The sequence below is a fragment of the Palaemon carinicauda genome, chromosome 17 (genome assembly GCF_036898095.1).
Source record: "Palaemon carinicauda isolate YSFRI2023 chromosome 17, ASM3689809v2, whole genome shotgun sequence".
In the NCBI taxonomy this organism is placed as follows: Eukaryota; Metazoa; Arthropoda; class Malacostraca; order Decapoda; family Palaemonidae; genus Palaemon; species Palaemon carinicauda.
In genome coordinates this window covers 60,632,113-60,654,076 of record NC_090741.1, presented here as the reverse complement: position 1 = coordinate 60,654,076, position 21,964 = coordinate 60,632,113, and the positions used below count along the sequence as shown (strand labels likewise).

The 21,964-nt window shown below is 43.3% G+C and overlaps 1 protein-coding gene across 1 annotated transcript in view; it reads left to right on the top strand.

Annotated features, from left to right (window-relative positions):
• The window catches only part of LOC137656812 (mitochondrial thiamine pyrophosphate carrier-like), a 615,169-nt gene extending 598,383 nt beyond the window's left edge, over positions 1-16,786 (top strand). Inside the window, 5 exon segments of the mRNA XM_068391122.1 lie at positions 816-990; positions 10,663-10,808; positions 12,805-12,976; positions 16,159-16,226; positions 16,405-16,786. Of these exon segments, the coding sequence (XP_068247223.1) occupies positions 816-990; positions 10,663-10,808; positions 12,805-12,976; positions 16,159-16,187 (522 nt within the window). The 3' untranslated portion in view covers positions 16,188-16,226; positions 16,405-16,786.
• Positions 16,787-21,964: the final 5,178 nt, after the last annotated feature.

Sequence of the window (21,964 nt, the reverse complement as noted above, 5' to 3'; positions counted from 1 at the left end):
CCTCTACATGTTGGGTACTGTAGCATTGTTCTTAAAAGGACAGTTCTTAGGCTATAATTTCCTCTGTTAAACTTAAGAGCTCTGCTGGCTGAATCTAATTTACCACTTCATTACCTTTACTTGGGGAGATGTATAAATATTAGTTAACAAGCTTGATTTGACTGCACTGACTAACTGGGGGGGGAGGTTGATTTTCTACCTAACCATCAATGCCATACATCATATTACTATCAATCTCCTTTTACAAAAGAATAAAGCTTGGGGCATTCGAAAATCACAAGTGTGGGTGTATACGAGAGGTATGGTTGTGATAAAATTGTATTAGCTATGGGTTTTAAGAAATTATGGTTAGTGCCTACTAATTAGCCTCTTTGATTGGTAGACATCTAATCATTGCAGGGTACAGTATTACTTAAAATTCTGGTTGTTTCTTGATGTTAGAGTCCATTGGTTTGAATAATTTTTTACAGTTACTCTTGATGGTAGAGTATATGATTATAGCCATTTTGTATTTGTTTTCTGAGATTATTTAATCATTAGATAATTATGAAAATATTTACAGTATGCGAGATCACAAAGGAACATGCAGGTTACATTTTTGTAAAATTTACTAACATGCACTGTACTGTACTTCTGATTTTTGCACCACTTTATTTGTATTGTACTCCTAAACCCTTTATAGAAATGTTGGCTAAGCTATTAAAGATTTCTAGATCTTGTCAGATTACTCACTGTTGTTCACATCTAGATCATAAGAAGTTAAAGCTAATTTATCAGTTCAGGATAAGTCATTAATTGATTTAATTTTTTTTTAGCTTTATAGTGGCGTCATGGATGCATGGATCAAGATAGTACGTCACGAAGGTCCACTCAGTCTGTGGAAGGGACTTTTGCCTACTTTAGCCATGAGTGCACCCCAGACTGCTCTCATCTTCTATTTTTATAGTGGACTTCTGGGTGTGATAGTCAAGTTGATTGGAGATAGTGATAGTAAGTTTTCAGGTTTGCTAATTGGGATTTTTAATTTTACTCGTGCAGTGAAATGAATTTGTCATTGAAAGATTTTGATACTGAAGTAATATTTCAGTATCGGAAAAAGAAACTAGTGGTGTAGATATTTCAGAAAAAAATATTAATTTAGTAATCAGTTATGTTCTTAACCCTTTTATCCCCAGGGTATTTGGAAATTTCCAACCCTTAACCCCCAGGGGTTATTTTTTTTCAAGCACATTTTGCAGTATATTTATTTAAAATTGCTCTAACAGCCTGAATTTTTGTCATAGAGAGGTCAGGTTGGTCTCATTCTCTTGAAAAATGCCTGATTTTTCTCAAAAAATCATCAAAAATATGCAAAGAAAATTTTGAATAGCATTTTTTTGCAAGGACGTACTGGTACGTCCACGGGGGTAAAGGGATGAGTTTTGTGAAACGTACCAGTACATCCTTTGGGGGTAAAGGGATGAGTTTTGTGAAACGTACCAGTACGTCCTTTGGGAGTAAAGGGATGAGTTTTGTGAAACGTACCAGTACGTCCTTTGGGGGTAAAAGGGTTAATAACTTTTATAAACTCCTATCTGTTAACATATGCTATGGTCATCCTGGTGGGGTAAAAAATTTAATAAAATCTTAAATAGCTGTGTACTAGTGAATGTTGAAGTATGGGTGAACCAACTTTCATTGTGAAGATTACCTGCTGGTTTATAGATCGCTAGTTATTGCTCAGCATTTTTACAAAAGTTACAAATGTGTACTAATGCATGCAACTTACTACATTTCCTTTTACTACACCATTGTTGGTTTCAGAATGTAATAAACCCTTTTACCCCCAACGCTATTTGGAACTTTCCAACCCTTAACCCCCAGGCGTTTTTTTTTTTTCAAGCACATTTTGAAATTATTTTTTAAAAATTGCTCTAACAGCCTTAATTTTCATCATAGAGAGGTCAGGTTGGTCTCATTATTTTGGAAAATGCCTGAAATTTCTCATAAAGTTATCAAAAATATGCAAAAAAATGTAATAAACAGTTTTTTTGCAAGGACATACTGGTACGTCCATGGGGGTAAAGGGATGAGTTTTGTGAAACTTACCAGTACAGCCAATGAGGGGTAAAAGGGGTAAGTATTTGGGGTCACTTTTTATGCCTTTGCCGGTCTGGGTATAATAAAATAATTTGATTTCATAAGCATTATGTTTAAAGTTTGGCAGGTAATTATTTTTATTTTTGTGTCTTTTACAATAGAAAACATGTAAATGACAATTTGTTCCGTAACCGAAATACAAACCACGCTATTTACATGGGGTATTACTTTCGGCGTAGCTGAAATGACGAGCCATTAGAATTTTAACGAGGGTTAATTACCCCCGCGCTAGTTAGCAAGGTAGGGGAGTGGTAGCTAGCTACCCCTCCCCCCCCTCACACACCGGTGAACTGCTTCACTTCACTTTTGGCTCGGGTGATGAGCAGACGTCTCTGCTTCGCCCTCGCATTATTGACAGCCTTAATTTTGTTTTTCTTTTTCTTTCAGCTTGTGTGCTTGAAGTTGGCCTCATCCTTCCTTTCTATCATGCGGAAGTGCCCTGGACTCCCCGACCTCCCTTGTGGAAAGTTCATGTCGGCGGTCGAGACGGACCCTTACACCTTATGTCCGTATTGTCGAGGTCAACGGTGTGAAAGGGATAAAAACTGTAGTGAGTGCAGGGAGTGGTTTACCTCCAAGTGGGAGAGGTTTGCCCGGCGGCGTAAGAAGAAGTCTAAGCGTGACCTTTCTCCTTCAAGTGCTGCCTTGAAGAAGGAAGGTTCCAAGGACTCTTCTTCCGCTGCCCGAACCTCCTCCGAAGCTCCCACTCGATCGGTCTCTCTTGAGAGGCCGTCGAGTGGTAGGGTAGGACATTCTTTTGTTTCCCAACCTCGGGGTACTGGAGAGGGCATTGCCTCCCATAGCGAGGCAGCTCCCCCTCCTCCTCCGGGGGAGGGCATTGATTTTGTTGATGACCATGTTGCTAACGATGAACTCTTACAGCTTTGGGCTTCCTTGGGGCTTTAGGGCTCGCCCTCCAGGGAAGCCCTGTTTGACCTGATCCAGTTGGGTGCAGCTGTCAAACAGGTAGATCCTCTGTCTATTGTCGACGTTGTTGTGGCAGAGGCTTCCAACGGGTCGGGTCAAACCCTTGCTGCGGTTGCGGATGTTGCTGAAGGCTCAGTTCCCCCCTTCGAACATCCTTCGAGGGAGGCGCTGAGTCCAACGGTCTCTCCTGCTCTCCTGCGGGTGTTTCTCCCCCTCGGGGGAGTGCATTGACAGAGACTCCTCTTCGGAGGACAGACGATGGTGTTGCTGTGCCTTGAGGTCGTCTTCGCCGTAAGGCTTGCCCTCCTCTTCGCCGTAGAGGCCTTCCTTCTCCTTACAAGGGAGTTAGGAGGCACCTCTTCGGATCTTCGCCTTCGACGTGCCCCGCAGAGGATACTCCACGACGAGAGCAGACCATTGTAGCTGCATCGCTAGACCTCTCCGCAGATCGTTCGCGATCTCCGACGCCTGCCAGACCTTCCAGTCTTCTATCACCGTTCCTGGACGCTGATGCGCAGTGGGCGCCAACGCACCCCGTTGTCCAATAGGCACCGGTCCCTTCGGGGCCAAAGGGCTTATCCCACATTGTGGGTGAGTCCCTAAGTGCCAGGTTTTACCTGCGCGCCCACGATCTCCGCGCAGGCGCTCTCCTGCTGACCAGACTTCTTCTGATTCAACGCGCCGACGATCTCCTGCTGAGTCTCACCGTAGATCTGCTCGCCAGCGCTCACCTGCGCGCCAGCGCTCTCCTGTGTGCCAGCGCTCTCCTGTGCGCCAGCGCTCCTGCTGCGCGCAATGCGCATCATCGGTCTCCTGAGCGCCCACAATCACCTGCTCGTCAGCGCACAACTGCGCGCCCTGTTCTTGATGCGTGCCATGCGCGCCAACGTTCGCCCGCACGCCCACGATCTCCGGATCTGGGCGCAGGCAAGGACATTGTTCCTTCGCCTCCTCGCCGACGTTCGCCTACACGCCAGCCATCGCGCGCACTTCTAAGGCAGCCCGAGTACCTGTGCACCCGCGTGCCCATGAGATGTCTCCTGAGCCCGCCCACGAGCGTTCGCCTTTGCGCGCAACCTCGCCCTCTGGTCCTGTGCCCCAGCTGGTACCTTCTGAACGTGCAACTGCGTTCCAACAATCTCCTATGCGCCCGCGCGATCCCTCACCTGCGCGCAAGCGCTCTCCAACGCGCCCACGCTCCAGATCGCCACAGGTCTCCGACACGCCCACGCGCCAACTCGCCTGTGCGTAGTCGCTCGCCTACGCGCCATCGCTCGCCTACGCGCCACCGATCGCCTATGCGCCATCGTTCTCCCGACCGCCAGCGCTCGCCCTTACAACTGCGCGCACCCTCACCTGCGCGACCATGCGCACCTGCGCGACCACGCGCACCTTCGCCTGCGCGCCCACTCGCCCACACTCCCTCTCGTCCCCGCGCGAACCAGTGATTCTACCATCGCGCGTACGCCAGCGATTCCCGCCGGGTTTCGCAGCGCGCCCAACCTTGCGAGTCTTCGGGGACGCGTGCTTCCAGATCTTCGTCCTCACGATCTCCACCCCGTAAGCGCAGAGCTGCTTAAGTCCAGGAGCAGGAAGAATCTTCGGAGAGGTCTGCGCAACATTTTTCTTTTCAGGCAGGCCCCGTGGTATCCACTCCTAAGGATCAGCCAATCCCCTTCCCTCCAGCGGGTGTTGCTGACACTGCATCGGTCAGCCGTCAGCCTTGGTTCGGGTCCCTGATCAAAGCGGTCGTGCAGGCTATGAAGCCGGCCCTCGCTGATCTGGGACTGAAACCAACGGCAGCCTCATCCCCGCTGAAGAGAAGGAGAGGAATGGACTTCGTGGTAACTTCTCCTAGGGTTAAGCTGGCTCCCAAGAAGTCCGTCAGGAAAGCCCTTCCTCCCTCGCAGACACTTTCTCCTTCCCCTGTGGACGAAGTCTTTCCGACCTCAGGAGAATCCAGCGAGGTGAGGCATTCTCCCACAGCACCAATGGGAGGAACCCCACCTCAAGGAAGAGAACCGTCTTGCGTGGAGAGGAGCCCCCAGACTTCTTTGCTTGAGTCCTGTATCCCTCCCAGGAGGGAGCCTAAGGACTCGAAGACTGCTCCTAAGTCTTCATCCCGGATTCGACCAGAGCTAGCGAGACCCCAGGAGAACGTCCACGTATCTCCCCAAGTAGAGCTACTGGGGACAGGAGACCTTGCTGCCAGTCCACAAGGAGGAGAACAGCAAGAGTCAGAGCATGCCTTCTGGCAGGTCCTGAGTCTAATGAGGCAACTCAACGGAATCAAGGACCCCGAGACCGCCCCCCGCAAAGGCAAGGATACGGTCCTGGACCAAGTCTACGGTACCCAGAAGCTCCCAAAGGCCAGCGCGGCTCTGCCCTGGTCCCAGGGAGTGAAGAGTGCCAGAGACAAGGTTGAGGGCCAGCTCTCCGAACTCACCGCCTCCAGCCGTTCCTCTGCCGGGAACAAACTCCTCCCACCTCCTCGTGTACAACAGAGGAAGTACTTCGAGATCATGGGGGAGTCTTGTTTAGCTCTTCCCCTCCACCACTCTGTGGAAGAGCTCTCTAGGGGAATTTCTCTCGAGAAACTCTCCACCCAGCAGGTGACATTCTCGGCTACGGAGATCCTAAGCCAGGAGAAGGTCGCAAAGTGTGCCATGCAGGCCACTTCGTGGCTGGACATCTGGCTGGGGTCTGGGCATCCTGTTGTGATCCCGAGGACTTGTCCAAGGAGAGCACCAGGAAGGCCCTGGAGACTTTCCTCCTCTCGGGCACGCGCACCATCGAGCTCCTGGCTCGCCAAGTTTCGAACTTGTGGGCAAACTCGATCCTAAAACGTCGTGATGCCGTGACCGAGAGGTTCCACTCGAAAGTCCCAGCCGTGGATGTCGGCAAGCTCAGACACTCCTCCATCCTTGGAGAGAGTTTGTTCGAGCCCAAGGATGTGGAACGGACAGCTGAGAGGTGGAGGAAGTCGGATCACGATTCGCTCCTCCAAAGGGCCCTTACATCTCGGCCCTACAAGCCTCCAGCTCCTCAACAACAACATCAGCAGCCTCGTCAGTCTAGGACATGGAAACAGGCTCCGGCAGCAAAGGCAAAGGTGTCTAAGCAGCAGCCCTTTCCTGTCAAGGACAAGAAAGGCGGAAAGTCCTCCAGGGGAGGTAGGAATCCTAGGGTGAGCGGCCGAGGCCGTAAACTCTAGGATTGGCAATCCCCCTGCATGTCCACCAATGGGGGGATGCCTACAAAGTTGCGCGGACAGGTGGCAGCAACTTGGGGCCGATTCCTGGACGATCTCTGTGATCAGTCAAGGATATCGCGTCACGTTCATAACATCTCTTCCTCCCCTGACAGCGAATCCAGTGTCGTTGAGCTCCTACGCCATGGGATCGGCAAAGGGGCTAGCCCTTCGGGCAGAAGTCGAGACCATGCTCAAGAAGGATGCTCTCCAGGAGGTCGTCGACGGCTCCCCAGGCTTCTTCAGTCGACTTTCTTGTAAAGAAGGCGTCTGAAGGCTGGAGACCTGTCATCGACCTCTCAGCTCTGAACAAGTTTGTCAAGCAAACTTCGTTCAGCATGGAGACAGCAGACACGGTCAGACTTGCAGTGAGACCGCAAGACTTCATGTGCACACTGGATCTGAAGGCCGCGTACTTCCAGATCCCAGTCCATCCGTCTTCCAGGAAGTACTTGAGACAACAAGATCTACCAGTTCAAGGTGCTGTGTTTCGGTCTCTCCACAGCACCTCAGGTATTCACCAGAGTGTTCACCCTGATATCTTCGTGGGCACACAGGATCGGCATCCGTCTCCTTCGCTATCTGGATGACTGGCTGATCCTGGCAGACTCGGAGTCGACCCTTCTTCGACACCGAGACAAGCTTCTGGGACTTTGCCAATATCTAGGGATCATGGTAAATCTCGAGAAGTCTTCTCTGCTTCCAACTCAACGACTGGTATATCTAGGCATGATATTAGACACCAATCTCCACAAAGCCTTTCCATCAGACGACAGGATAGCAAGGCTGAGGAGGGTCGCAAGACCTTTCCTCGGACGAGAGGAGCTTCCAGCCCAATCTTGGTTACGTCTCCTAGGTCACCTGGCCTCCTTGGCCCGTCTAGTTCCGAACGGCCGCCTCAGGATGATATCCCTGCAATGGCGGCTCAAGTTCCGGTGGAATCAAGGCAACGATTCCCTGGACACTCTGGTCCCTATGGGACCTGCGGAACGGACGGACCTGCAGTGGTGGCTGACCGACGAAAACCTTCGAAAGGGAGTGGATCTTCTCGTCCTCCCCCCGGATTTGATGCTGTTCTCAGACGCATCAAAAGAAGGGTGGGGGGGGGGGCCCACGTTCTGAACCAGAGGACCTCAGGCCTATGGTCAGAATCAGAAAAGTACCGCCACATCAATCTGCTAGAAATGAAGGCCATTTATCTGGCCCTTCAACAGTTCCAACAGACCCTGGCGGGCCGCTCCGTGGTGGTGATGAGCGACAACACCACAGTAGTGGCTTATATCAACAAGCAGGGAGGTACCTTTTCACAACAGCTATCCCATCTTGCAGTAGAGATACTGAGGTGGACCGAAGTCCACTCGATTCCACTATCAGCTCGCTTCATTCCGGGGAAAAGTAATGTGCTCGCCGACAGTCTGAGCAGAGCATCGCAGATATTGAGTACTGAGTGGTCTTTGGATCCTCAAGTTTCCAACAAAGTCCTGACTTTGTGGGGTTCCCCGACAGTGGACCTGTTTGCGACAGCTTTGAACTTCAAGCTGCCGCTGTACTGCTCCCCAGTCCCGGACCACAAGGCACTCTGGCAAGATGCCTTCCAACAACGGTGGGACAACATCGACGTCTACGCCTTTCCACCGTTCTGTCGGATGAGAAGGGTGCTCAACAAGACCAGACTATCGGTCAATCTGTCAATGACCTTAATAGCTCCGCTATGGCATCACGCAGAGTGGTTCCCGGAGCTTCTGCAGCTCCTGACGGAACTCCCAAGAGAACTCCCCCCACAACACGAGCTACTCAAGCAACCACACTGCAACATCTACCACAAGGCTGTAGCTTCGCTTCGGCTTCACGCCTGGAGACTATCCAGCGTCTCCTCACTGAGAGAGGCTTTTCGCAACAAGTTGCAGAGAGGATGTCTCGACACCTACGAAAGTCATCCGCAGGGGTCTACCAGGCGAAGTGGAGAGTCTTCTGTGGTTGGTGTCGTGGGAGGGGTATCTCTCCCCTCGATGCCACTATTCCAGCAATAGCGGAGTTTCTTGTGTATTTGCGGGAGGAAATGCGCCTTTCAGTCTCGGCGGTGAAAGGCTGTCGCTCAGCCTTAAGCTTAGCCTTCAGGCTGAAAGGAATAGACATTTCTTCCTCGCTGGAACTTTCTTTACTCATTCGAAGCTACGAACTTACCTGCCCTCAGTCGGAAGTGAGACCTCCTCCATGGAACGTGGTTCGCGTCCTCGGGGCTCTTACGAGACCTCCGTTCGAACCATTACGCCAGGCTTCTGATCAACACCTGTCTTGGAAGACGGTGTTCCTGCTCGCTTTGGCATCAGCCAAGCGGGTCAGTGAACTTCATGGTCTCTCATACGACGTCGCCCATTCAAGGGGATGGGGGGAGGTAACGTTCAGGTTCGTCCCTGAGTTTGTAGCTAAGACTCAGAACCCTGGAGTGCCGGACAGGTAGCAGAAGGTTGAGGGCATTGTTACCCGGTTTTAGACTGCATGAATGAAAGAGTATGTCTGGCCCTTACTTCTTTCTTCATCCTCCCCTCTCTTGGGGAAAGCAGCATCCTGGGTTCTCTGCATAGCTGACCTCAAACCTCTGCAGGTAAACCATGCTTCCTTGTGTTCCTAGTACTAAGATAATACTGTCGCGTCCCCCATACCTGACGAGGTGGTATTGGGAACGTCCTAGCCTAGAATTCCATCTAAAGGACTTCAGGTCAACTTCCTAGGACGAGTCACACTTCAATCCTCCACACACAAGCTTATGTAGGCCGCACGTCTGCGAGGGGCAGGGACACTTTTCTAGAGTGCTGCTCACTCGGATTCTGAGTCCCCGGGCAAAGCCAAAGCCAGTAAGGCTGGGACTTTCCACCCTACCTAAGGGTTAAGTCACCCCATGTAAATAGCGTGGTTTGTATTTCGGTTATGGAACAAATGACAAATTCGGAGATAATTTGTATTTTTCCTAACCATACAAACCTTAGCTATTTACACATATTTGCCCGCCAGCCCTGTCCCCCAAGGCAAGTCCTACCTCTTAAGTGAAGTGAAGCAGTTCACCGGTGTGTGAGGGGGGGAGGGGTAGCTAGCTACCACACCCCCTACCCCATTGCTAACTAGCGCGGGGGTAATTAACCCTCGTTAAAATTCTAATGGCTCGTCATTTCAGCTACGCCGAAAGTAATACCCCATGTAAATAGCTAAGGTTTGTATGGTTAGGAAAAATACAAATTATCTCCGAATTTGTCATTTTTCTGGCATAAGTTACAGTACAGTGTTTCCACTGGTCAGCAGTATATCTTTGTTTTTGTTCTGTTGTGGTTCCCCCTAAAGTTGTAGGGAGATGGGGTTCTTGTTTGTAAATTGAGATCTTTTGCAGATTGACTATTTTAGGAATTTTTTTTTTCCCAATTCACAATATTGTATTCATTATTTCTCTGATCTTCCTGCCAGCCAGGCAGCTCCATCCATGTTTCAACATAGATTCTGCTAGTGAGAAGGACCCTATGAGTTTTTTTTTTTTGTTGTTGTTGTTTAAGATCTGTGGAAGTAGTTTATTTCCATTTATCTTGCAAGGTGGTACTGTCATTTGGTTTCTTTTCCATATCACTCCAGGAATTTAAGGAAAAATTTTCTTCCTTTTGGCCTGGGAGTTTTTTTTTTCTCCATGCAATATCACCTCAGATGATGTCCCAGCTGATTGTCGAGGGGCATGATTCTTAACTCTCAGCTCTTTGTGTAGTTTAATTGTTCTGACTTACGAGAGAAATTACATGCATGACATTTCCGCTGTATGGGACTAGTTTTCTTCATGACAAGTTTTGCCTCTTGTTTCTCTTCCATTACTCATTTGTTTTAGCAGATATCTGGACAGGAACCCTGTTAAAAATAGATTAAAAAGGTACCCATAAAATGTGAATTATTCATTGCTGAAATTTGCTCCAATTTTCTTTGTTGTGAATTTCTTATGATTAATCATGTTCAGACCTCCTTTGTTTCCTCGTCATTCATCTTGCCTTAGAAAGAACATCAGCAGCTTAATGCACCATCTGCCTAAGCAGTTGTTTGGGCTATTTTGAATTAACTTTATCAATACAAACCCATTGTGTTTACATATCCATGCCTCCTAACCATCTAGTTCTGCCACTGAGGGATAATTTTACTCAAAGAATAATTAGGCTTGAATACCAGAGATGGATAGTAACCTGTGCGCATTTGCCAACCTGCTTTTTCATCTTCTAATGGATGACAAGATTGGGAATGGTGTGTTTTTATGGTATACAAGATTGAATTTGTACTAAAAAATATAATTTTACCTTTTAAAATGTGTCACTGTTTTACAGGTGCTGAGTCTCCATGGCTAAGTGCAGCTGCTATAAGTGGATCAGCAGCTGGTGCTGCTGCTAAAGTCTGTGTATACCCACTGGATGTACTAAAGAAGAGGATGCAAATTATAGGTTTTGAGAAAGCCAGAAGTCAGTTTGGCAAGGTAAAGTTTTATCTTTTACAGTAAAATTATTTTTTATTTTAGTAATTTTCTTGGTTTATTCCTTGGAACCACATTTATTTCAGGTAATTTTCCTAGTGTAACTAATTGGCTTGATGTGCCTCATTGATGCCTTAGGCAAAGTAACACTGTCAAAGACTTTTATCTAATGTAAGTTTTAAAAAAAGACCAGAAGTACTTTGTGAACTATTGATGAATGTCGATTATTATTTTCAGGTTAAGCTTGAAGGCATTACCATTAGACGACTCATTTTTGCAGCCTGAAGGTATCACACCTTTTTTTGGACTAACATTTGTCTAAAGAAAATCATATACAAATTCATTAATTGCTTCTTCTTTACATTGCTTGATAAAGCTCTGGAATTTGTCTCAAATAGCTGGTCATTTAGTGAGTGTCCATGATGCAAGAGAACACTGTGAGAGCACTGTCTAAATCTTTACTATTTTTATATAATAGAAAATCTTAATTTTTGGAAGCTAGTAATGAACAGTATTGCCTTTTTGTGTTTTATATAAATCTTAAGTACCAGAACACATTTTCCATAGAATCAGAAATGTTGGAATTGTTAGGAAGTTGATAATTGGGAAACATTGGTTGTCTTGCCAATGTCATCGGTTCTTAATACACGCTCGCTAGACTAGTAAGGCTTATCAGACCTGTAGGTGATGGGAAACCACAGATTGAGAAGTATCTTTCCGTATCTCTGTGACCACAGTCTCTCCTCCTGTCTTAAAGGATAATTAGTCAGTTGTACAGTTCAGGTCTTTAAAAGGGCAGGCTGCACTATTTCATACTGTTATTAGGTTTTTTTGTAGTAGGAGCTAAGTTTACTTCTTAAGTGATCCTTGCATCTAAATCTTGGTGGTAGCTGAGTATTGGTTAGCTCTTAAAAGTTTCACAGAATTAAGTAAATTTTAAAGAAAAGGTATTAAGCGGGGTTCTTATATCCATAAGGTTATGAATTTTCTCTGCTTTCTCATGTCATTTTGTTTATCTTAAACATTGCTGAATTTCTGTATGAATCCACGTTCTCATCTATGCAGGTGCTATACTATATACTTACCATTATTATTAATCAAATGACATGCTGAAGCTTGCATACTGTATTTGTATTTTATTATTGTCAGTATACTGTACTGTATTTGTATATTATTATTGTCCTATTACTTGTTCTACTTATATTTTATTAGACAAACCATCAAGGCTACAACTTGCATTTATGTGAAACTTAAAAAAAATACCCATGTTTGTTTATGTAAGAAATAATACTAAATAGGAACCAAGTGATGTGAAAGTACACAATCAGATTTCCACCATTACAGTATTCAGAAAGTTCCCTAGAATCGTAGATGAATATTTTTTTCTTTAAGAGCTTTTAAAGGTATGAACACGACTGTAATAAAAAAATCTTTTAATACTGTAAATGCAAAACTGATTACAAATTAACTTAAGTATTTTGTCTTTGACAAGTTGCTGTAAGAATTTTTAATGTATACATAAGTCAGCAACCAAGTGTCAGTCAGATCAGCTAGCTGAAATGAGTGGAGAATTGGCATTTGGGAGTTATTGATCTTGATGCCTAAATTAATCATGTTGGACTTGGAAACTTTTCAACCTAAGAAATGACTCTAGGAACACAGCTTGTTCTTATGTAGGGGTCTTAAAGTTCTATATCTTTTTCCTTTATTTAAAGTACTGGTTCTCATATAGGAAGGCTCTATATTTTGTTTCTGCACATATTATAGTCATGTAATTATTGTGATTTTTTCAATATGAATATAATTTACAATCTTATTTAAAATGGGTTTTCCATAATTGTAAGTAAAAGAGCCTGTTTGAATGAAACCAGGTAATTATTGGGAGGACTTTTTAAATTAAATTTCATATTTAGATACAAAAGCCTTTAATTAAAGTACATTACTTTGGCCTTGAAGAAGCCAAAAAAACCAACATTAACTGGATTTTTTAATCTTGCAGGTTGTGGTGTATGAGAATGCTTGGAAGTGTATTTTAAGTATCACAAGAGAAGAAGGACTGAAAGCTTGGTTCAAAGGGCTGTGGCCCAGCGTGCTCAAAGGCGCAGCCTCGTCAGGGGTGATATTTGTATCGTATGAGGCTGTGTGTAATGGATTTGCTCACATTCATAAAGGTAAGAGCTATTTTTCTTATTACTAAAATATGGTTTTGGTTTTCCAATCATTTTCCATGGAGACTCTCTTTGACTCTCATTATTGTGTTGTAATGTTGGGATCATTGATGAAATCATTTTAACAAGTTATGATACTGTTGTGGTCAAAAGCCTAGAGAAGAGGTAACATGCATTTAAAGGTCAAAGGTGTCTGGCTTCAGTTCCATCAGAATAAATGCTCACCAGAACGTCAGCCGGGCAAACCCAACCCTCCACTGTGGTGCCCTACCATAGCATTGGCCTCTTCAGTATAACAGCTTAAACTCATGGTCCCGGGCAGGGATCGATCTGCTGCCATGTGAATGCTAGGCAAACACGTTACCACTGTACTAGTCACTGTACTAAACTTAATGACTTGCCAAAAGTAGTCAGATGTTTAAAACTGAATAGTTTTTTGGGATACTTTTACCTGCCAGGATTGGCTAAAACTTTGTAGCCTTAACTGGGTACAAGAGATGAGCTTCAGTATGTTGCTAATATCACATTTGAATATACAAAATACCCCTCTTGAATACTTGTACTGTGGAAGAATTATACCCTGTCACGGTAAAGGAACAGAAAACTTAAGTCAATTTATTGTAGTTTACTCAACTTGAGACCACTTATTTAATTTTGTAGTGTAATGTTTTTCCAACTAGGGTTTTAGCTTAGCTAGTGATAATAATAATAATAATAATAATAATAATAATAATAATAATAATAATAATAATAATAATAATAATAATAATAATAAAAGTGATAATACTCGGTCTACTTCAGATGCATAAAATGTGGAGGTTGAGATTATAATACACTTGATTAAAGTTGCAATTAAGAACACATTCTTATAGCATAGTTCCAAATGATTTTATCCCATATGTGGTAAAATGAACAGAAACTTCCAAAGCTCAACTAGAAGTTAGCTTAACCATCAGGATATTAAAAAGGCATATACAGTACAGTGCTAAGGATCTTTGCAACCATGAATGCAGGGGGCACCCATACTATCTTGTATACTGTTGTCTAAAGGTAATTGGCAGTTTATCTTGCATGCCTGAAGATTTAAAGCAGCCATTTCTCAGGTATGGCACAATCCTGTTGACTAAGGGAATCTGTCGCCTAAATTTGACATACCTGAGGATTAATGTCACAATCTTAACCATTGGCCATTTCTTTGAAGTTCATAGTTCTTTGGAATACTATCTGTATAGCCAAGTATATTGCTGTGGTTGGGTGCCCAAAGTAATACTAGCTGATGTGATGAATAAATAGCTTAGAATTAAGGAAGAGCCAAAAACATTCCATCATTTGTTGTTCAAGGCATCTAGAACCAGCAAAAGGGCTAGAATGAGATACAGAAAGGATTTTAAAAAGTAGGTTTCACAGATCTTGCTATCAATCAGTTTTTGACTACTAGGTAATGATAATGGAGCATAGGTTGTTTCAGACAATGACCTTTCATTGTCATTCAGCAGCTGTTGTAGGTTGAGGCATCACTGCCCAAAATTATTTTGTGGAGCCAGCTCCCACAGAAGGTTGAGGTGGTATGAGAGTTTTGCCTATAGATTTTTCAGGTAAGTGTGGTTGACAATGTTACTGTGTACAAGTACTGTAATGGGATTCACTAGACTGGTATTGTTGAAACACATCTTGAGTGGTGATGAAAGGCTATGTTTTGATACTTGAATTTTTATAGGTTACCAGGTTTGAATTTCGCAGGGCTGACGGAAAGACTGGGTAATTGTCCAAATTGAGAAAATCACCTTTGGAGATGAGTTTTGGATGTTAATGCAACTGGTTTTTATTGTTCCTTTAAAAACTGATCCCTTCATTTGTGAACAAACATCCAAAGGGTGAATGCTTGGGTAAACATTAGAGGTAAAAACCCCCACTGACCATGATACCTTTATTGATAGAACCTTAGTCTGGAGATCTGTCAATCACCATTGTTAGAATTTCAGATTTCATAAGGTTAGCCAATATGAGTAACAGGAATTTTTGTTTAAGGTGTATGGGAAGTGAAATATCTTATCCCTGGGACTTGAAGGCAATTCATTTTCTGTCTGTGGCCACAACAGGGCTTTGGACATTTGTTTTGTATTCAGGTCTCTTGCATGTCTTTTTCCACTTGAAAGCACCTGTGCAATCCAAAGTTCCACACTTATTCACCCAGAGGGAATTAAGCAAGGCTTCTGAGAAAGAACTTTATTAGATAATGCTTATACAATTCCTGTTTTATGCCTACTCAAGACACTTTTTCTTTACCAGACAGTTGGTTAAATCCCTTGGTAGATATGCTGGACAAATGGTGATACACTTTACAATACTTGGAAGACTTAAATGATGTCTGTAGTCAAGGTCATAGGTTAGGCTTTTCTCAAATATTGGGACTTCATTCCAATAAAGGATTTCCTTAAAGCTCCTTTAAAGGCCTTGCTAATGGGATGTGTATGTATTCCAATGTGGCCTCCCAAGTCTCTTCACATTATGGTTTTTAGGGATGTCTTTTGCTCACTTAGTATCACAATCCAGTTGATATGTTTAGGAAACTGTTACTATCCCATGGAATATTTTTAGTCCCAATGACTAATTATGAATCAAGGTCATGATTTTGATTCACTCTACCATTAAGAATCCTCCATCACTGCATCACTTTAGTGGTGAAAGTATTTGTTACTTTTTACTGTGAGCACATCACCTGAGATTTCAGTAGCATAGTATCCTTCTGACTAGTTAGATATGCATCAGGTGTTTGTAGGCATTTCAGTGGATGAACCTTTAGTAGGGAGTGTATGTACAAAATCAGGGTCCTAGTTTCCATGCACATGTATTATTAGTTAATATTAAATTCATTGCTGGGTGTTTATTCACAGTACCCTTCAAGAAGAAATTGGACAGTTGCTTCCTTCTATCTCCAAATCCATGGCCTTTGCAAAAGGTGAATTCAAGAGCTTTACCTCCTATGACATTAAAATTTTTTTTGGTTTGTTTGCTATGAAACTTTCTTTTAGTATATTATTTAAAAAAATATCAATCAAAGGTATATAGTTTGTTTCCTTTGTAAAGAAAAAAAAACTTTTTTTTCACAAAGCTGTAGCATACTTTTCAAGATATATATTTTATATACACTTAGAATTTGTAAATACTGTTATTTTTTACTCCAGATGATGTTAATGATAGTAACAACCCCTGATGACTGAAGATCTCCGAATCCCTAACCGAACTGAACGCTGTAAGTGTTTAAACTTTCATTGTAGATAAGTGTAAATACAATACTGCAAAGTTAATTGTTCCAAAAAAATATTCAAAATAGAAACTTTAGTGTAAGCTGACACTAATTTTTATTTTTTGAGATTGCAATATCGAAAATAATTGTATAATTGAAAATTAACTTGTATGGTGAATTGCAGAAGCTGAAAACTAATTTGTCCTGCATGTGATGAGCTAGCATCAAGTAGGAATCCATGTGAAACTCAGGTGAGATTAATCAAATTGATTTTATTATACTGTAATTGTTTTTTAAAAATCTTACAGTTAACAAAGCCTTGGTCTGTTTTGGGAGTAACCTTTTGTTTTTGGTACATATTGTCCTCAGTATTTATTTATAATTTAGTTTGAAGTATATATTTCAGGTGAGGAAATGTATAGTAACATATAAAGAAATGGTCATTAAATTCACACTATATTTAATTAAGAACCGAGTTGTTCAAAGTTGAGAGATTCTGTACATTTTTAATATATTAATGTATATATGTAGATATGCTGTTTCTACAATAAATGTAACATTTTGAATTATAGAATTACTACCTTCAAGTCTTAGTATTTTTACAGGGTTAAAAAATTGGTAATTTGTTAATAATAATTACTCTTTTTGTGTATATTTTTATTTTCTCACATATTATACAGAAACAGATACAAAGTTATAAGAAATAATACCATAAAGTACAAATGTCTCATATTTATAAATGCCTTAACTCCTGTTGAGGGTGTTTTAACAAGAGCTGAATAGCTACTTATTAATAGCCAACCACCGCTTACTAGCCAAGCTGTGGTTCATGTGGACTGAGATATCCCTCTAAAGTGTCTTTCTTTTCTAAATTGTTTTATATTAATATGAGGAAGGCTGAGGACAGCATTGCAAGAGGATTGCTTTCTAATTTTACTCTAGCATGTAAAAGTTATTTTTAACGTTATAAGATCTCCAATTATATCCAATTGAACTTAAATAGGCACTGGTAATTATATTATTTGCATATACTTGAGTTTACTTGCTTTATATTTGTGATGCTGATCATGGAGTGTGGACTTCAAATTCTGAAAAATCTCCAGCAATGATAAAAGTCCGGAAAGGCTCATATTACTTCAAGAACGTTGAACATTACTGAGAACAAGTACTGTACTCTTTAAAATTCATCTGTGCTTCGCAGTTTCTTCACTAAAACAAAATGATCTTCATGGGAAAATCTCAAATTTCTAAAATATGTACTTTCTTAATGAAAGTATACAAACTTCAGTCCTTTTACAGGTATGATTTTAACGGTCAATTAAACTTTTAACGAGGTGGTGGTTGTTACTGGCAGGTGGAGGGTAAGCCCTGCCCACAAGTGTTAGCAAAGCACTCTGTGCTATAGTGTCCTCACAAGACTGAAGCAAGTTATCATGATTCCCACTAGTTGCTTCTTGTAGAGAAGAGATGGAGAAAGGCTAGAAATGAGGTTGTGAAAGGCTGAGGTCTGGGTTTCGGTCACAAACTCTGGATAAAGGTGAAAGCGACTTCTCCCTCTACTAGAATGACTTGTGCCATAGGAAAAGCCATGTCACTTGCCTACTTGCTTCGCCATGGGTAATGTTAGTAAGAAGAGAATCTTGAGGGCCAGATCCATATCCGAAGCCCATTTTCTGTTGCCTGAGTTTCCGAGGAGGGCAAAACTGTTTGAAGCTCCTCACAAGGCTAAACAATTCCAGTGATGAGTTTGAGAACTTTGTTCAAGGCTGAGTAAAAGTCTGTCACCGTGGAGACTGAGGTGTGTTCCCATGAAGGAAGACTATAAAATCAGTTGATCCAAATAACATTCAGTGAGTAGTCTTGATGTTGTCAGCAGTCTGTTGAGTATTATTATTATTTGCTAAGCTACAACCCTAGTTGGAAAAGCAGAATGCTATAAGCCCAAGGGCTCCAACAGGAAAAATAGCCCAGTGAGGAAAGGAAATAAGGAAAAACTAGAAGAGAAGTTTAAGAACAATAACAACTTTTAAATAAATAATTGATATATAAACTATAAAAACTTCAAAATAACAAGAGGAAGTAGAATAGTGTGCCCGAGTGTACCCTCACGCAAGAGATCTCTAACCCAAGACGGTGGAAGACCATGGTACAAAAGCTATGGCACTACCCAAGACTAGAGAACAATAGTTTGATTTTGCAGTGTCCTAGAAGAGCTGCTTACCATAGTTAGTCTCTTCTACCCATACCAAGAGGAAAGTATCCACTGAACAATTAAAGTGCAGTAGTTAACCTCTTGAGAGAAGAAGAATTGTTTGGTAATTTCAGTGTTGTCAAGTGTATGAGGAAATAGGAGAATGTGTAAAAAATAGGCCAGACTATTCTGTGAATATGTCGGCAAAGACGAAATGAGCCGTAACCAGAAAAAGGGATCCAATGTAATACTGTCTGGAAAGTCAAAGGACCCAATAACTCCCTAGCGATAGCATCTCGACGGGTGGCTGGTGCCTTGGCCAACCTACTATTAGCAAAGATAGAAGGGCAGAAAGGCATAAGCATCTTTATTTCATCAGGTGTATTGGAAAGCATCCTTGACCATTGCTAGGACTGGAGAGAAGAATACTGGAAGTCTTGTTTAACCAGGTGGTGAGCAAGTCAATCAATGATGAAAACCAAAGAGCAAGAAGACTTCCTTGTCATGTGAGGATGTAGGAATAACTTCTGACCATATAGTGTCCCTGATGGCTGAGTGTGCTTTCCCATTCCTCTTTGTCTGGAATGAACCTTGCAGACAGCTCTATTGTATGCTCTACTGCCAAAATGTTTACCTGCTTTACCAACTTGCAAAGGGTCTGTGATAGTGTCACCTTGTTTGTTGATGTAGCTGCATTGGTAGCATCGTTTATTAAGTGCCCCATCAAACTTGTAAGCTTGCAATGCTGCTTATCTTTCCAGGTGGTTGATATGCAAGTGCATTTCTTCCTTGGATCATATCAAATAGATGACTGGTTCCCAAAGTATATGATCCATCTCTCTCTGGATGTATCTGTGAACAGCAACATTTCTGGAGGTAAGGAGTCCCTGTGATGAGGTTTTCATTCAGTCTCCAGGCTAGATTGTCACATTTTTTTTGTACCACTGGCAATAGATTATAAGGGACGATCCCTGGTTGCTGACTAGTGATGATTCAGATGCTCCTAGAGCTATTCCTGGTAAAACTAACATGGGAAACAAGCTTCTTTGATGATAAAAAGTCCCAGAAGTCTTTATTTTTGTAGAAACTGTTGTGCTGCTATGAGAACTCTCTCTTGCTACTGCCGTCTCTCTCAGCATACCCAATTACTCCATCCTTTGCTTGGGGATGCAGCTGGACTTTCTCCAAATGACCATGATCTGCAGATCGTGGCTAAATTAAAGAGGATTCTCAATCCTGAAGCAACTGTCTCCTGGAGGATGACAGAATCAGCCAGTTGTCAAGATACCTCGCCAGACTCATCCCAATTGTCCAAATGCAGCGTGAACATACTTAAGAGCAGTGGGCAGTACGAAGCACAGGGTTTTGAAATGATACACTACTCTTCAGATGAGGGACCATATGGTGCATGCAATCTTCATTTGGAATGGCGTCAAGAAGAGAAACTTGTTCAATGAAGAGATTTTGATGACCGATCTCCAGCTAAAGCTTTCAGATCGATGTGCATGTCAAGTGAAGGGAAGGGCAAGAGTTAGTGGTTCACAGGCACTTAGCTCGATGACTAGAATGACATCTTCCCCACCCCACTTGCAGCAGTTATAGGAGGTTAATCCCAACTTTTGATTTTCCTTTCTCGAAAGGACGGGGCATTGTCTATGCCATTCTTCTATGGGAGAAAGATTGGAGGCGCAGATCTGGCCATGTAGGTCGCAGAAGACTTCTATACATTAGTACCATTTGCCTCTGTGGGGATAAGAGCATAGTCTTTTAACTGGGGTGTTCCTTAGGGGTAGTGCCTCCACTTTCCTCACTTGCTTGGTGATGTGGGAGGCAACAGCATCCCTCTTCAGGAAAAGAAGACCACTGGTTTGCTGGCTAGTGGGGCAAAGTCACAGCTTTGACACCTAGCTAGATAACGTTATACTTCCTCCTCTTCTCGGGATTTGCCGAATCCTGGGTTGTGGTAAAGCAAGTAACCAAACTTGACCAGTGGCCGATCCTGGGCATGGCAGGTGGCTCAAGTATGAAGATTTAAGCGCTCTCATGCTTTAATCTATCCACCAGCATCCTTGCCATATGCGTGATCACTGCCGGATTAAAGGATAGAAAAGAGCGGTCTACATCCACTGGCAATTCAATATCTTTGTTGAGAGTGCAGGAGGTGAGATCTGACTCAATCGCCTAGAGTAAAGATTTCCGAGGACTAGAGATGGGGAAAATCTATCCAAAAGCACCCCTCCCCCCAGTAACCTTTGACCATGGCAACAGGACGGATTTCGACCTTCAAGGGGCGATGCAGCGCTCATTAATAGACATCGTTCCTCCTTCGACAGGAGACACAACAGCCTTCCCTAGGTTATTGTACTTGCGAATGAGTGCAAGGACCTTGATGAACGTAGACTCTGTATTCTCAGCTTCTGCTGGAGCTGACTGGAATCAAGAGCCGATGAGTCTTGATGTGCACATCAGTAGAATCCTCCAAGTACCAGGCTGAGCTGAACACAGAACTGGAGCGATACCCTGACGAGGAAGAAGGGGCAACAGCTTAAAGATTGGACTCTCCTTAGGAAGCCAAAATGCCCTAGCTGTGCTCCTAAAAGCTGACAAAGCAATAGGTGTTAAGCTTCTCAAAAGTGACTGGGGAACACGGCACCGAGCAGAGAGCAGGCGTGTTCTGTGAACGCTTGTCACTGGATAGTGAATAGCCTTACTAATGATTGCACGAATGAATGTGGGATCCCAGTGCTCATATGAGCAGTCCTGGGGTGTTGCCCATCTCTCTTTCCCTATCGCATGGAAGCATGGCAAGGTCTCGCTACGTCAGAATTTCTCAATGTGTGCGATATTGTGTTGTGGACTGATCTCTACGTGCAGGAAAATCTCTCCAACGGAAGTTCTCGGTATGAGAAGTGGGAGCAGTGGGACGAAGTAGGTGACAGATGTTCAGTGATCTGAAAGTCACACGAGAACAATTGTGAGGTGTCAGATCGCATGGAAGACTGGTCATGCGGTGACGAATGATGAGACATGGCAAGTGGACCTCGATCCCGGTCACTTGAGATGGGTGATAAAGGAATCAATGACGATTAGGTCTTCTATCATCTTCGTGCTCAGGCTCCTCGTGTAAGGTAAGAGCTTTTTTATTTGTAGATTCCTCTTCAACCACAGTTGAAGAGGCCACAGGGGACTCTTCGAAGCAACAGGGAACACTTAACAGGTGATGGGAGCCTTAACAAAATCAGGAAGAGACTGCAGGTCTAGAAGTAGGGCAGCAACAAAATTCCCTTCCTCTAATGTAGCACTGGCAATGTTTAAGGAATGCCAACTTCATTAAGTTCATGGTGTTGTCATTGTCAGGCCACACTACCCAGGAAAAACAACAACAGGAACAAGTATTTTAGCCATAATAGCCGGTTACCACTTATTTACAGTTTATCCTGAAAATAACTGCATATCCTCATACACAATGATCTGTCAGAACATTTATCAAATCTAGAAGTAAAAGCAAAAAATTAAACCAGCCAGATGAGGCTCCTCTGACAATTGGGGGGGC